Below are 17,293 nucleotides of genomic sequence, written 5' to 3'. Positions count from 1 at the left end.
TTAGCCTTCCTGATGCCATCCCTGCAATTCTGTACTACCTGCCTGTACTCTTCCTTGTAGCTTGGCCTTCTTTCCACTTCCTATATGTGTACTTTTTTGTTTTCAGGTCATATCTTAGCTTTTTGTGAAGCCACATTGGCTTCTTCGGTTGTCTTCCACCTTTTCTTCTTGTTGGAATTGTTTGTAATTGTGCCTTGAGAATTTCCTTTTTTAAAAATTGTCATCAGAAATGACAATGTTCAGAAACCAGTGGGGAAACATTTCTACCTAAAGGTAATGGAACAAAGAAATTTCTTGAACAAAGGAATTTCAAACCAGATACCAAAGGTGAAATTGCTGAGGTAATCAAGAGATTCAGCTCTATTTTCTGTGTTCTGTATAAGGAGAAAGGTTTTTTCTTTTTAAATCACATTACATCTTTTAACAACTCAGTGACCTTTGTGTTATCACCCCACAAGGTTTTGTGAATGGCAATGATTAAGGTAATTATCATTGCCTGTAGTTTTTGAATTTCATTTCCCCTTGACAACAGTTTGCATAATTCTCTGCCCCCAACTCTCTTTTGTATATAGACCTGTTAATCTGAGGTTAACATCTTATGCATCTGATGCAGAAAACAGTGTCCACAAAACCTTATACCAAATAAATCTGTTAGTTTAAGGTGCCACAAAACTCTGTTAATTTATGTGGTGTTGAAGTGCTGCTTCAGCTCCATTAATTTTTATTCCTGTTTTTAATTATATATCATGCTGAGGAGTTGCGTTACTCTGTTCTGTTTTTAAAGTGGTTTACTAAAACTCTAACTGTGTTTCGTTTGCAGCAATTTTTAATTTGTATGCAACTGTTATTATTTTAACTTTGACTTGTTTTTATCTTGTAAGCTGCCCAGAAAACTTCTGAGGATAAAATACAAATAGAGGGCCATGTGAGCCGCCTTGGGCTCCTTGAGAGAGGGTATAAATGCAATATAATAATAAACAGAGGAAAAAACAGAGGGTATAAATGCAATAAAATAATATTTCTTGTGGAATTTTGGATTCTTTTTTTTCTCATGAACTATCACTGTCCTTATTTACTAGGAGGAGAAGCGTCAGTTTGTTCAACCTTGTATAAGCTAATTATGGGCTCTTATCTCCTTGTATAAGCTAATTAAGGTAGTTATGAGCTCTTATCACCTTGGATAAGGTAAATCAAATTTATGTATGTGCACAGTCAATTTGCCAGGATACAGAGAATAAATTTTTGTATCTCTGGAATTCGTTATAATTGCATTGTTACGGCAGGTCTATGACCTCAAAGCTCCAATGTACAAGTTGCCATTTGCTGTGTTGTCTGTCTTGTTGTTTGGAATTAAAGTTGTTTGGTAGAAGAATAACTGCAGAACTACCCCTTGGTGAACCGGAGGAACACTGGTATTGGCCAACTGCAAAGCTTGCAAGCAAGAATTCTATATTTCTCTTTGGACTAAAGGAACTATCGGTTATATTGTTCTTACGTTAAATAGATTACTTGTGCATTAAAGAACATTTGCTGTATTGTTCTGTATAACCGTGAATCTAACTACTGCAGGGGTAGACCACTTATGGCCCTCTAGCTATGTGGCCTACAGCTCCCATGATCCCCCACCATTGGCTATGTCAGCTAGGGCTGATGGTAGTTGTGGACCAAAACATCTGGAGGGTTGCAAGTCACTCACCACCGAACTAAATACACTGTTGTTCAATTCAAACCTTTGGAAGCTTTACTCCAATGGAGCCCCACAGAACCCACCTAAAAGGATCAGGTGTCATGGAAGGCCAGAGACTCTGGAAAGCTCTTGCCAGCCAGAGGAAATTATGTTTCTAGTAAGTCAATCAGTCCTTACCCATCAAACTGCTTTCTCCCCCGTCCTTCCCCTTGTGATCCTTTTCCTTATGGATCGGTCTCTGAGAGTCACCTGATGAGGCCCCCTCCACCTCCAGCAAGCTCACAGCCGTCTCCTGCAGAGGTCCCTGAAAAAACATTAAAAGGTGCTGAGATGGAAAGAGGTCTGGGAGTATGATTGCTATGGAGCATTTTTTATTTTTTTATTACATTTATATCTCACCTCTTTTCCTCTTGCAAGGAACCCAGGCAGCTTACATGATCCTCCTCCTCTCTAGTGAGGTCAGTTAGCCTGAGAGTCCGTCCCAAAGACACCCAGTAAGCTTCATGGCAAAGTGGGGACTAGAACCCAACTCTCACAAGTCCCAGTCCAATACTCTAACCATAGCACCACACTGGCTCTCACTGGACAGAGGCCTCATTTCTGTCCTTCCTTTCCTCTGAGCAACTCAGGGGCTGGTCTCTCATCCAAGTACTTATTAGGCCCAGTTCTGCTTAGCTTCACCAAAGTTGCCGTATCACATGCCTTCAGGCTATGCCTTGGGCCCCGCTCTGTTCCTCCCTCAGTTCTGTTGCTTTCTGGGCACTTCTGACTCTTGCAAAAGTTCCTCAGGACTTAAAGGCCATGTAGACCTTGGGTACAACTAGGGCTGGCTCCAGGTTTGCGGGACCCCTGGCCTGGGTGCTGTTTGGTGGGGGGCCCTCCTCTGTTGATGGGCAGTGCCAGCAGGCACAACAACACTGGATGGCTGGGCGTGGCTATTTTAATTTCCCATAATGCACCAGTGATGCTGCATTAGGAGCACTGTGGGAAATTAAAATGGCAGCTATAGCCAGCAGCATGAAGTACTGGCCAGGAAAAAAAAATTAAAAAGACACCCGCACCCCCATCCCTCCTAGGAGATGTCAGCGGTGGGCCCCACCAGGGCTTTGGGGCCCCACCAGATACACAGGTTTTCCTTATGCTGGCCCTCCAGATGTTGTTGAATTGCAACTCCCATCAGCCTCAACCAGCATGGCCAATGCTGGGGGATGATGGCAGTTGCAGTTCAACAATATTTGGATGGCCACATGTTCCCCAGCTCCGCTTTACTTAGTATATATCCTGATTAGGGCTGCCAATTTTTATTTTTTACTGGCAGAGATTTGGCAGGCAAAGTTTTCCCCATCCCTTTATCTCTACGCCAGGAAAAATCTTAATTTATAGACACTTCGTTTTTTTGAGGGAGAGAAAGGCCACGTTCGCCTGTCACTTTAAGCCAAAAGATATGGTTTAATACTGCTGGTTCACACAACCCATTCACCCACCTCCCTACCGCATGACACGAATGGTAAACTAACAAAAAAGAGGATAGTTTTTCATGATGTCTGAACTCAGGCTGGAATTATATTTCCGTTCATCCAAACAAACCAAGACTCACAAGAACAACAAACTTTGGTTTTAAGCTGGTGTACAATTCTGGCTTGTTTGGGTGAACAAGCAGCTACCCATTTCCTGGTTAGTAATTTTTGGCTTAAAGTGATGCACGAACGCAGGCACGGCGGCAGAGGCAAAAAGGCACGGGCACACCCCCATGGTGGGTCAAAACAGACATTCCTAGAAAGTCGTATCTAGCAGTGATGTCTTTTTTCCTTTCTTTTTTTTTTTCATGTTTGCTCTAATCTAGGCACAGAGGGCCTGCTCTGGACCTTAAAAGCCCCCCTACTCCCATGCTAGGGTACTAATCCAGATCAGGGACCCTGACCCTACGCTAAGGAAAAATGGAGAGAGAAAACAAGACATGGCTGCTAGAAATGAATTTAAAGTAACATCTGTTTTGGCCCTGAGCCTGTGTGAAGAGAAGTAGACTTCGTCAGAGTTCTTTCCTTTATTCACCTCATCTTCTCAGGCCTGTTTTTCTGAGGTAGATAAGAGGCGAACTTTGACAGACATTTTGGGCTGGTTTGGACTATCCTTTTGGAATGCCTAGCATGTAGCACGGAGACAGAGCTTTCCACCCCTACTGTCCACGTGGGAACGGCAAATCCAAAGACAACTCCCCAACACACACACAAGACCCAATGAACGTAGGCCTCAGTCCTGCAGCAGATACATCAATGTCTGCACGTGTGCATGTATGTGTGTGTGTGAGCCTCCCACAACCAGACGTTTTGGAGTTCAACCCCCATCTTCCACAGCTAACATGACCAACAGTCAGGAACGCTAGGACCTGTAGACCAAAACATTCAGAGGGCACCAGGTTAGGGAAGGTTTAAAGAGCCCTTTGCCCCATGTAATTTTTCTCTATTACATTTCTATACCACCAGATAGCTGGAGCTCTCTGGGCGTTTCATAACAATTAAAACCATAACATGCAAGATAAGATGTCCAATAAAAGTTCAAAACTTGAAAACTGCAATAGAAAATAGAAGTAAAAACCAAAATAAAATCTAGCAGCAATGCAAAGATTTAAAATACAGTAACAGATTTAAAAACAACAGAAACTGGAAGACAAAAAGGCCGAGGTAAATAAGGTCTTCACCTGGCACTGGAAAGAATGTAACACAGGTGCCAGGCGAGCCTCTCTGAGAAGCTCACATGGGCTAGTAAAATGCCTACGTTGAATAAAAAAAGGGTGCCCCTCCCTGGGACAATAGGTTACCCTGAGTGTGGGGAGGCAGGTTTAGTGCCTGTCCCTAATATAGCAAGAAAGACTCACATGGCATCCTTCAGTCTTGGCCTCCGGATGGCCCATCAGGAAGTCCTCCACCAGGGCCACAGCTTGGGAGCAGGTGTCCGGCCCTCCTGCTCGGATCCAGCCCTGGAGTTCCAGCGGCAGGCTGGCCAGGAACTGCTCTAGGATCAGCAGCTCCAGGATCTGCTCCTTGCTGTGTCTCTCCGGCTTCAGCCACTGGTGGCAAAGCTTCTTGAGTTGGCTGTAAACCCTCTGTGGATCTTCAGCCTCCTGGTAGCGGAACTGCCTGAACTGTTGCCGCTGCATTTCCATTTGAATGGCCTCCCTTTGTAAGATGGCGGCCTTCAGCTTCCCGTAGTTCCCCTTGTCTCTGACCTCTAGTCTGCTGTAGACCTCCTGAGCTTCTCTGCTCAGAGCTGGCAGAAGCCGGGCTGCCCACTCTGCTCTGGGCCATCGGAGGGCTTCGGCCACTTGCTCGAAGGAGGCCAGAAAAGCCTTGGTGTTGTCCCACGGTTTGTGTCTCACTGGTGGCAAGTTCCGCTGTCCTGGGCGAGAAGACTGGAGTGTCCTCAGGAGCTCCTGCTGTTGGGCTTCCCAGAACTGTTGCTGCCCTTCAAATTGTTCCCCTTCCAGCTCTCCCGCCATTGCGGATCCCAAATGGTCCATCCTCCATTCAGGCAGAACCAGAGGGGGGACTTCTCTTTGTCCCTCTCCTAATTCAAAGATACCTGCCAGAACTTCCTTCTCCATCTTCAACCCTGCTCTGTAAAAGTGATGTCCCTGTTGGTGGCTTGGATCCTGGCTGAAATCTTGGCTCCTCAAATCCTTGTTCTCCAGAGAAACACAGAAGATGGGGAAAGAGGCTGCTCCTGCCTTTTTGAGCTGACTTCAGGTCAGGTGAAGAAGCTGGCCCTGCCTTGAAGTTAACAGGTCTTCTCCTAGCAGCACAGAACAGCTCAGTGGCCAAACCTGTGAAGCATTTATATATCCAAGGTTATTCCCTGGGGGTAGGGGGTGAGACTCCTGATTTGGACATTGGCTGGCTGGCGGGCTGGCGGGCGGGGGCTCCCATGGGTGGAAGAAGCAGCAGGGAAGAGGTCTTGTAAATGTGATAGGCCACCTCAGATAATTATCTCCATTTCTAAAGACAAATAGAAGTAAATCCAAATTAATTAGGTATTCCTCACTATGCTCCAACCCAAGGATCCCATGACTGACAGCAAAGATATTACACCTTTCTACAAGATTTTCACAATAGCCAGGTGTTGCTGGTGAGCTGGGGTGGAGGAAAGGAAAAAGAAACAGTCCTAGTTACAAAAACAAGGAATCTTGTGACACCTTAAAAACTAACAAATTTATTCTGGCATAAACGTTTAATGGACATTGTTCACTTCATCAGATGCAAGGTTTCCTGCATGATTACATACCCTCCCACAGGCAGAAATACTTGGCTACTTGTAAGCACCCAAGTACTTTTTGCAAACAAACAAACAAAAAACCTCGGGTACTTGTAAGCATCCAAGGACTGATGGTAAAGGGACTAAGCTACCTCCAGGATCAGAGGCAAAAAGAAACAAGAAAAAAAGATGCAAATGAAGTAACTGCACCAAAGATGGGGGGTGGGGGGTGGGAGAATCCTGCTGGATCAAACCGAGGGTCCATCTAGACCAGCATTCTGGTCACACAGTGGCCAACCAGCTGCCCACGGGAAGCCCACAAGCAGGGCATGAGTGCAACAGCACCCTCCCACCCATGTTCCCCAGCAACTGGTATACATAGGGAAAGAAGGTGCATTTGCAATGAAACATGTGAACAGTGGCCAGTAATTTCTGAAGTGCCCCGTCTCCCACATGGCAGTGACTTAGGATGTTCAATTTCTGTGCGTCTTCACCAGCTGTTGCCCAGAAATTCTGGCATGGTGCAAAAAGTCTGGCCACAATCGCAACTCTCTCACCACACTCAGTACAAAAGGAAAAGAATTGTTGTTCTGCTGCCCCAGTCGGGCATTATGTCATTTTGTGATGTTGCCCCCCTAGGCTTTGCATTTACAATTGCTTTAGTTTACCCTTTATGTATCTGTTAGCAACTGATCAGGTGTTAATGCCATGCATTGATTAGTTGTCCCTAGGAGGATTTTCTATCTGGTTTGCACCAGTTCTTCCTCAGTTGGAAGAAACCTCCCTCAGGCCTGGTTCTTTGCTGTTGCTCTGGATTTCAACCTGAAGGCCTGGCTTTATATTGTCTTTTCCCCTGATCTGTCCATTTCATCCTCTCATCTCATCCATCCACCTCATCCATCCCTCATCTTTCCACTACTAAGTATTAATTCAGTTATTAGTTCTTGACTGTTTATGTTATGTTAAATAAAGATGAAGATTTGAGTTATACAAAAATGGATGAGATGTGAGTTTAACTGCCTGGATAAACATACAGCCTGACATCATAGAATCATAGAATAGTAGGGTTGGAAGGGGCCTACAAGGCCATCGAGCCCAACCCCCTCCCCCCACATGTGTTGAGGCTACAACAATCATGTCCTTGCATACTCTTATAGTGGATGAAACATGAACAAGTATGACAATACAGTTAATGCACAGCTAAACATAGCTCAGAATAGGATTGGTACAGCCTAATATGATCCCTGGACTGCTGTTGTCCATTTTCTTTCAACCAGAGACACGAGGCAATGTCAGCTATTCCAGAGATTTATGCTGGGTGGGATTTTGTAAAAACAAAATCTTTCGTACTTCTGAACATTTTTAGTTAAATTTTAAATGCCAAGTTACTTTAAATTGCAATCATTTACTATTAAAATACATTTTCATGTCATTTCTTTAAGTAAATGCATTTAATTATTGAAACAGATTATTAAAAATGCCCTCTCGAATTATTTTAAAGAGCCCTGCCCCACCCATTGAAAATTCCTTTTAAAAAGCGTCAGTTCATCACTTAAGAGCAAGAAGATTACACTGTCAAGTGGGAGATATTGTGTGTGCCCCCCCCCTTTGGTGCAGTTACTTCATTTGTTTTTTTGGGGGGTCCCTCAGGATTGTGCAAATGGGTTCCTACTTTCTCTTAGTATTATTTCCCACCACCCTCCTGGCCCTTCGCAAATGCGCACAAATTGGCTTATGTGGTCTTACATTGTCAATTTCCTTGTATGTTACATGCTTCCCGTGACTGATGAAACATACTAGGAAATTGACAAGGCAAGACCACATACCCAGCTGAATCTGAACTGTTATGCACTTGCGAAAGACCAGGGAGACGGAAGACCCCATTGGTGTACTCTTTTTTTAAAGTGGCAAATGAGTGATGGTCCTTCCAAAGTGCGGATTTGGCAGCAGTGGGAAGGGGAGTCACTGGCAAGGGAGGCCATGTTCTCTAGCAACTGGTGTACATAGGCATACCGCCTCTGATACTGGAGGTGGCTATATGCTATCAGGACTAGTACCCATTGATAGTCTTCTCCTCCATGAATTTGTCTAATCCCCTTTTGAAGCCATCCAAGTTGGTGGCCATCACTACATTTTGTGGAAGTGAATTCTATAGTTTAACTCTGCACTGTGTGAAGAAGCCCTTCCTTTTATCTGTCCTGAATCTCCCACCAATCACCTTCATGGAATTACCCCTTTGGATCCTAGAATTAGGAGAGGGAGAAAAATGTCTCCCTATCCACTTTCTCCACACCACACATAATTTTGTACACCTCTGTCATGTCTCCCCTTACTGCCATTTTTCTAAACTAAACAATCCCAGCTGTTGTTTCTAAACTAAACAATCCAAGCTGTTGTAACTTTCCCTCATAGGTTCAGACATCTCTAAGAGGTGATAATAGAATGAATTGCAAAGCCTCTGAGTTCCCCATGCCATTAAAAGCTCAAATCCTGAAATCATGTCATCTTTAAAGGCCAGCTTTTCCCCCAGTCGGTTGGACAGAAGTCCTATTATTATCATTATCGTTAGCATTTTTACCTTGCCTTTCCTCCAGGGACCCCAGGAAAACATACATGGTGCACCCCCATTTTATCCTCCTGTGAGGTAGGCTAGGCTGAATGATATTGACTGGCCCAAAGCCACCCAGAGAGCTTCGTGTCTGAGTGGGGACTTGGATCTGGGTCTCCCCCAACCTTGTTCCCTCCAGATGTGTTGGACTGCAAATTCCCTCATTCCCAGCCAGAGAGTGATGGCAGTTGCAGTTGGGCAAGGCAGCTCTAACCACCACAGCACCCCTTTACACAATTTTTACCACAGCAAGATCTGATTGAAATAACCATCTTTAATAAAGGTTTAAAAGAACCCAGTCAGAATGAAATTATTTCATACAAGGCTTACCTACATCATTCAGAGCTGCAGCAGCAGAAATCCTTATAGGTGCTTCTACAGAAGTAAGTCCCCTCAAGTTCAATGGGTTTTACTGCCTTAAGCATGCCTTGGAATGCAGCCTAAAACAATTAGCATCACAAAGGATAGGTGTGGGAGATATAAAAGCAGCGGAGAAGACCCTCCTACCAAGTAACAATGGAGAGGAATAATGGGTGCTGATTTGATAATGGAACATTTAGCAGGCAATCGGAGCTGAGCTCAGCTGCCCAGTATTCCCCAGCGCATCAGGCCAGGTTTTTTTTTAATGGTACGGGTTAGGGAAGGTGTCAGCAGTGGCCCTAGCCAGGGCAGTGGGCTCCTGGCCACTACCCAAGCATGCTGGGTTGTGATACCAGCCCTGAGAAGAATGACTGCAACTTTGATCACAGAATGCTTTGCTGGTTTGATCCATTTAAGCCAGGTGTGAGGAACTTGTGGCCCTCCAGAAGCTTTGGCCTACAACTCATAAGAACGTAAGAACAGCCATGCTGGATCAGACCAAGGGTCCATCTAGTCCAGCTGTCTGTTGATACAGTGGCCAACCAGCTGTCAACCAGGGACCCACAAGCAGGGCGTGAGTGCAACAGCACCCTCCCACCCATATTCCCCAGCAACTGGTGTACATAGGCTCACTGCCTCTGGTACTGGAGGTAGCACATAGCCATCAAGACTAATAGCCATTGAACTCCCATCAGCCTAGCTGGCCTAGCCAATGGTGAGGAGAGTTGTAGGCCAAAATATCTGGGGGGTCGCAAGTTGCCCACTCCCAATTTAAATGTACAGCTTAAATCAGCTGGTCAAGACTGTATCTTCCCTCCAAGAAAAGGCATTTGGGCCTTTTTGGTTCAGAAGAATGGCAACTGGAGGAGGGAGAGATACTCAAAATAGAGGTTTATAACCATTAGCATAGTGCAGAAAGATATTGGAGCTGTTCAGATAACACGCTAAACCACTCAGCGGTTGAGTGTGGGTTGTTGTTGAACCATGGGTTAGTGTTGTCTGAATCCAGGACATTTTCCACAGCATGGCTCGTTAATCACCCCGAACCACCCAACAACAATCCATGGGTTCTCAAGGCAGCTTGTCTGAGAAAGATAAGCCACACTGCATGGTTATCAAGCTACCCTGCAGAAAATGTGCTGGATTCAGACAACATGCTAATCCATAGTTCAACAACAACCCACACTCAACCACCGGGTGTGGGTTCTGCGAACCCAGTCAGGGAGAGGTTTCTCTCCCTTTCCCATGTTAGAACTTGGGGGTCATCCAGTGAAGGTGAATGGTGATTCAGGGCAGACAAAAGTATTGGAGAAGGTAACTTGGGTGGCCAGGTGTCCTATTTCAGAGCAGTCCTCTGTTTGAAGGGCTGCCAGAGACTGTCCTCTCTTTGAAGGCCTCTCCTGTCCAATTCCACTTTAAAGAGAATTAAGCATAAGAACTGTTGCCCACAGCAGGCTGAACTGGCAGGCAGGCATGCATGGTAATAGGTTGTTTTAATTTTGTCTGAATGGTTAGTATTTATATTAAAATTTTGGACATAATTTTATTTCAGCCTATTTTGTTTTGGCAATTGTAAGTGATTAAGGACAGAACCAGTTTATTGGTGTTTGAGGCAGGCATACAGGTCATCTGGTCACAGTCTTCCCCGGCTATGATGAAATGTTATTTAAACTGAAATACAATACAATAGCTATTTTGGAATTTGCACCTATACATATAAATTAACATATGCAAATCACTGCCCTTTTTTGTCCTCTTGTTTGATGATGGATTTCCTCTTTTTTGGCAATTCCTAACCTAGTTAGTATTCTGCCACACCCCACTCTCAACTTTCTTATCTTCCCCAATCTTCAGTACAAAAATAGAGAAGACTCTGCTTCTCCCCCTCCCCAAGCAGACACAGAGAGCTTGGAAGACTGATTATTCTCTCTCTCTCTCTCTCTCACACACACACACACACACTACATTTATATCCCACCTTTTCCTTCAAGAAGCCTAAGGCGGTGTACCTGATCCTCCTCTCCTTTACTTCACAACAACCCTGTGAGGTAGGCTAGGCTGAGAGTCAGGGACTGGCCCAAAGTCACCCAGTGAGCTTCATGGCTGAGTGGGGACAAACTTGGGTGTCACTTGCCCCAGTCCAACACTCTAACCACTACTCCACAGTGGCTCTTATAATAAGAGACAAGAGATTGTCTATGGTAAGAAATGGGCTCTAAGCTCAGGGTTGGAGAAGTGCAAAGAGGCTTCTACTGTTTTTTTGGGGGGGAGATGCTAGGGAACTTTGGGGAGCAGAAGGGAGGGGTGTGTGGTGAGCACAAATGAGGGCTGGCTAAGAAGCCAAGCTAATGCCTGAGGGGCCCCTAAGCTCCAGCCATTTATATTCCTAACTGCAAATCTAATTGTCCTCTCTTAAGGTAGAAAAAGAGATTAACACCAAGGAAACATGGGTTGTTCCCAAGATTTATTAGGCGCCTTTCCAAAGAGATCAAGGCAACATAGAAGAATTCCATACAAGAAAAACGGGTACACAAGTAGCACTTAACTCCTTTAAAACTACACAGGATTGATAGACGTCTCCCCCACACTTGTAGGACAGGATATGAGAATATGGGCACGTTCCATTTATCATATGCGGTGATCATGTGTGCAAGTACGATGTTATCGGGGGGGGGGGGCGAGAATCTTCAAAGGTTGGCCATTGGTCATGGGCTCAGATATGATCCATGCTTAGCGCTCTTGGCCATTTCTGACCATTGGCATTATTATTCTGATAAAGGTTTGATCACATACTGGGCTGGATCCAGGTTTAGGTGCATGCAACTGGACTAGTTGAAGCAGAAGTCCCTGCCCCCACCTCCCCATAGCAGCCCCCTGAAAATGCTACAGAGAGGCAGGAGGCCCCGCTGAATGCAGTGGGGGACAATGCTTGAAAATCAGATGGAGGCACTGTCCGTGAGTGGAGCTCTATTCTCTATTAATTGGTAACATCGAAGACGCAGGGGAAAATACACATAATTTGAGAACACTTTGAATTTTCTTGCTGATGTGGATTTCCTGAGGTGGATTTCCTTGCCTGGCTATGTGAGAGCTGCTTCATACCATACATTTTCCTAAACATGTACCTTTTTTTGCATTCACAAGTTTGCAAAACAACTGTACTATGATTCTTTGATATCTAATTACAGTCAGTCTCTTGTTTAATGCTCCGGTTCCCCCCTGTGTGAATTTTCTGATGTTTAACCAATGTATCCTTCCTAGAGAAACTTTTCTCGCACCAAGAACAGTGGTATTTCACTTCTGTATGGATTTTCTCGTGTCGAAGCATATTCTGTCTCTGATAGAAGCCTCTTCCACACTGTGAACATTTGTAGCGTCGATCACCGGTATGGAGTGTTTGATGTCTATTGAGTGACTCTATCTGATTAAAGGTCTTTCCACACTCAAGGCATTCAAATAATCTTTCATGACATTTCTGATGTTTTTTTATTGTACATTTCTTAGTGAAACGTTTCCCACACCTGGGGCATTCGTATCTTTTCTCCCCACTATATTCTTTCTGATGTCTTCTCAACGTACTATTCAAAGCAAAGCTTTCCCCGCGCTCAGAGCAGTCATACAGTCTCTTCTCATGGTGACATGCCTGATGTTTTATAAATGTACTACTGCTAGGAAAATGTTTCTCATCCTCAGAGGATTCGAACTGTTTCTTCCTAGTATGAATTTTCTGATGCTCAATTAACTTATCTTTCCGACTGAACACTTTCTTGCACTCCATACATCCATAGGGTTTTTCTCCTGTGTGAATTCGCTGATGTCTTGCGAGGTGAAACTTGTTCTGGAAGATTCTCCCACACACCTGACACTCAGTTTGCCCAGTATGAATCATCCAATCGTTGGTAAGTCCTGTGAAGCGATATATCCTCTCAGTCTTGGAGGAAAAGAAATGGAGGGCCTTTGTAGGACTTGTGGCATTTTTAAAATGAGTGTGATTTTCTACAAGGCCAGTTGGTTCACTGTATTCCTCTGCTTGTTTCTTTCTCCATGGAGAGGAGGCAGATTCACATTCTTGCTCATGAACCTCAGCCACCACAGAAATGCTGCCTTGGGATATTTCTGGTGATTTATTCTGTCTCTCTCTTTCCATCCCAAGAACGCTCCTCCTTGACTGCACCTGGTTGCCCATGACTTCATCACCTACAAGTTAAGGGGAAAAAGCAGGTTGATGAGGCTTCAATGCAATCTGTTCCCAACCTTGCCAGGAACAGTGGCGAGACAAAATTTATTTTATTATATATTAATTTATTACATTTCTATAACTGCCCAATAGCCAAAGCTCTCTGAGTGGTTTACAAAGATTAAAAACATACAATATACAGAGATTAAAAACCATTTACATAAAAAACACATGAACAATGTACACAAAAGAAACATATATCTAAAAGAACTTCAAACAAACAATCTTAAAAGCAAACAAGCATCACCATAAGACATTCCAGGATAGATTGGAACTTATCACATGCTGCCAAATGCCTGGGAGAAGAGAAAGGTCTTAATCTGGTGCTGAAAATATAACAATGTTGGTGCCAGGCGGGCCTTGTCGGAGAGATCATTCCATGATTTGGGGGCCACCCCACCAAAAGGCCACCCTTTTCATAAACCTTTGCCATAAACCAATAGTAATCTTGAGTTCTTAGTAGAAGTATTGAACCTCTCTTTCAGCCTGGGGGCTGAATTCAATTTTGGAGAAGCTTTGGGGGGCCGCATTCCAGTGATGGCTGAAGGCAAAAGGGATGGGACCCAAAATACTGGGATATTTTTGCTTAAAGCTCCTATTGCCACAAACAAAGGAGAAGTATTTCAACCTGAGGTGGGATCACTCAGGTGGTGGGTGTTACTGGAGGGTGATGGGAGGGAGGGTTGGTAGGGAAAAAAGGACTGTAAGAAAAAGAAATGGAAATTCATGCAACAATGTCCAGGATATGAGAACATTTATTCATGTTTAATCTGTACAACTAGCGGACACTGGTGATTTCTTGATATACTGTTGTTTTGTGATATGAAACTAAAAACTAATAATTATTAAGGAAAAAAAAGAATGGGGGTAAAAAATACACAAACGCTGGGAAACCACCAGACGATTGTCAGTCGGGGGAAAGGGCAGGGAAAGGCAGGGTACAAATTGAATAAATTAGTGTGTGTATGTGTGTATATATGTATGTATGTATATATATATATATATATATGTGTGTGTATATATATATATATATGAATGAATATATATATAAAAGAGGAAGTGTGTCTGTCTGTCACCGTCATGGCACCAAGACTGAAACCTAGACACCTGAAACTTGACATGCATACTAAGGGGATTTTCGGGGTGTGCACCCTGGGGTTATTTTGTTTTTTAAAAGGCAATGCTTTAATTAATGGAGGGAGCAATCCTATGGATGCTAGTCAGCAGCTAGATTTATTTATTAATTAAATTTCTTAATCACCCATCTGGCCAGTCACCCAGCCACTCTGGGTGATGTACAGCAGTACAAACAGTAGATGGCCATAGGATAGGCTGGTTCGCGGAGAACCAACCTCCACCCCCTCCTGTGCTGCCTCGTAGGCAGTGCGGAACAGCCCTGCACTCGGAAGAGGAGTGCCGAGCGGAAAAAACAGGGCGTCCCTGGGGGCGTGTTGGGGTGAGGAAGTTGGAAATGCTGGTATGACACATCCTACATGTTGTCCGGCTGCCACTTCCCGCGCTCTGAGGTCCCACGGCTAGACAGCCGAAATTGGCTGTCTAGCTGTAAATGCAGGGCAGCTGAAGTGCGGAGGGGATGATCCCCTCCATGCTTCTCCTGCCCTGCATTGGATAGGCGGCCGCCTACTCCGATAGGATTACACCCTTAAATGTATCCATGTGGTTGAAGCCTGCAGTAACACCTTTTGCCACTAGGGGCAGACTTCCCTATGCACCACATAGCTTTGCAGTCCATTTATTCCTTTATTATGTATTATTAACATTTATATATTGCCTTATCTACTAAAAAGTCAACAAGGGGGTGTACAACAATTTAAAACAATAAAACCCCGCAACAGTGAAAACAAGAACATTAAACATTGTAAAAACTTTTTTTTTTAAGGCTAAACTCAAAAGCGGTGTCTTTACACTCTTTCTAAAGGCTGTGGGGAGAATCCAACTGAAGTCCTATTTAGAGTAGACCCATTGAAATGAATGGGGCTTAAGTTAGTGATGACTAACTTAAGTCCCATTCATTTCAATGGGTCTGCTCTAAGTAGGACTTCAGTTGGATTCTACCCCAAGAGAGAGGGGGGCAATCGTAATTCTTGAGGGGGCACATTCTATATTTTGGAGACAACACAGGAGAAAGCCCTTTCATGTGTGCCCAACAAATGGGCTTCGGTGGGTAATGGCACCCTGAAAAGGGCCTCTCTTGCAGATCTTAATACTTGGGCAGCTTCAGAGTGAGACAGGCGGTCCCTTAGATAGTCAGGTCCTAAGCCATTTAAGGATTTAAAGCTTAAGACCAACAGCTTGAATTGGGCCCAGAAAGCAACTGGCAACCAGTGAAGGTCTTTCAGGACAGGTATGATATGATCACAGTACCGTACACTGGTTAGCAGTCTAGCTGCTGTATTTTCCACCAATGGAAGCTTCCAGACGTTCTTCAGGAGTAGCCCTACATAAAGCGCATTGCAACAGTCTAAATAGTCTAAAGTTTGAAGCCAGGGAAGATTAGTAGGCTGAGGGACCGAGTTATATGGCTTCTTCTCCTACTGTGGGACAACCCGTTCTCAGGAAAAAGGAGTGGACAGACCCCTCGCTCAGGGGGCTATAGGTGTGTATCATGGCCATGTCTAGGGATGCCAGTGGGTGTGGTACAATGTGTCCAACTCTGACAGCTGTGTAGGTTTGCTTGAAGGATTCGCTGTATCAAACAAAGGGCTATTCCAACGGGTGTGAAGTTGGGTCTGTTTGCTAGTGTATGTGTGTGTATCTCTCTCTCCCAACATGGGTTGATTCTGAATTCTACAGTTAGGAGCTTTTGTTCCTCTCTTATAGCTGTCCACTTTCTCCACACCATGTGTAATTTTATAAATCTCTGTCATGTCCCCTCTGCTTAACTGCTTTCTCCCCTCACCTTGGAGAACCACTGCCATTTATTCATTTTACACACACATGTGTGTGTGTGTGTGTGTGTGTGTATATATATCTTGCTTCCCAACAAAATTTTTGAAATGGTGGACACCATTATAGAAGACAATCTTGACTTAGATGGACCCATGGTCTATAATTCAGCTTAAGGCAGCTTCACATGTGCCTAAATAACAGAGAGGTTCATCACATGAAGCTGAAATCCCACATCCTTACCAGGTCTTTCTGCTTCCGGTTTCTTTGTGAGATTACGATGGGCTCCTTTACACAGGAGGACATGTGATTTGAATTGAAAACGGTCCTTTCTCAGCAATGTTCTATATGGTTCATTATACAGTGCCACCTAGTGGCTGTATTATAGTGCAACGCCATCATTATACACTGCCGATATCTCGCATTAACATTTCTTATCAGCTTATCTCCAATCTTTTAAAAAGCAGGATAAAGCTCAAAATGCGAGGGAGATGTTCTGGAGGTTGATGACGCCATGTAAAGGACCCACAAACTTCTATGAGTGACCAATCACAAGCATGCAATAAAAGCCTTGTGTAGAAATGCTTAGAATAGCTTCAGCTTAAGTCATTCACTAGTGGTACCAGCAGAGAGGGAGTGACTTAGGTACTCAGCACCCGACTACAGTGCCTGGACATTGGGAGATAAATCCAGGGACTATTTCAGACTTCTTACCTGAGTTGCTGGATGGAAATGCCTCTTTGTCCCAGGTGGTGCTCTGGATGAACAACCCTTCTTTTGGTTCCTGCTGGGTGGAGGAGATGCCAAGTGTGGGAATGAGAAGCCCTTCTTGGATACGGAGAGAGAAAAAACAGGCAATCAGATAGACTGAGGCTTTCCCAGTCTCAAATGTGAAATGGCCCCTATTCCTGAACTATTTCCATTCCAGCTGGTCATTATAAGAACTACTAGTTAACTTGAAGAACCAGTGCCAGAATTTGCTTGTTTTCCTCTTTCTTCCCCATCCCCCTTTCCTTTTGCGTTATATCTTTTAGAGTGTTAACCTGAGGGCAGGGATTGTCTTGTTCTATTGATTGTATGCAAGCTGGTCTAGGAGCCTTTTTTGCTGAGGAGCAGGATAAAAATACTCTAAATAAAGACACAAAATAGATAGACAGACAGACATGTGCCTTGTGCAAACTATACCATCTTTTAGGCATCAGGTAAAATCTGTTTTATTTGATAAAGCTTATGATGGGCTCTAATC

At 44.2% G+C, this 17,293-nt stretch overlaps 2 protein-coding genes across 2 annotated transcripts in view; one reads left to right on the top strand and one right to left on the bottom strand.

Moving 5' to 3' along the window:
* Nucleotides 1-12,081: 12,081 nt before the first annotated feature.
* LOC146355957 (uncharacterized) overlaps nucleotides 12,082-17,293 on the bottom strand; it is a 75,393-nt gene continuing 70,181 nt past the window's right edge. The window contains exons 7-8 of the mRNA XM_084829988.1: nucleotides 12,608-12,719; nucleotides 12,082-12,439 (exon numbers count right to left, since the gene is read on the bottom strand). Coding sequence (XP_084686114.1) covers nucleotides 12,082-12,439; nucleotides 12,608-12,719 — 470 coding nt within the window. The remainder of the gene's footprint in view (nucleotides 12,440-12,607; nucleotides 12,720-17,293) is intronic.
* The window catches only part of LOC146355958 (uncharacterized), a 38,589-nt gene continuing 34,010 nt past the window's right edge, over nucleotides 12,715-17,293 (top strand). The window contains exon 1 of the mRNA XM_084830922.1: nucleotides 12,715-12,802. The gene's annotated coding sequence lies outside the window, so the exon portion shown is untranslated. The remainder of the gene's footprint in view (nucleotides 12,803-17,293) is intronic.

Source organism: Heloderma suspectum, chromosome 2 (assembly GCF_057233095.1).
Source record: "Heloderma suspectum isolate Gila_16-S chromosome 2, 16-S_ref, whole genome shotgun sequence".
Classification (NCBI taxonomy): Eukaryota; Metazoa; Chordata; class Lepidosauria; order Squamata; family Helodermatidae; genus Heloderma; species Heloderma suspectum.
This window is presented reverse-complemented; position numbering and strand designations above follow the sequence as displayed.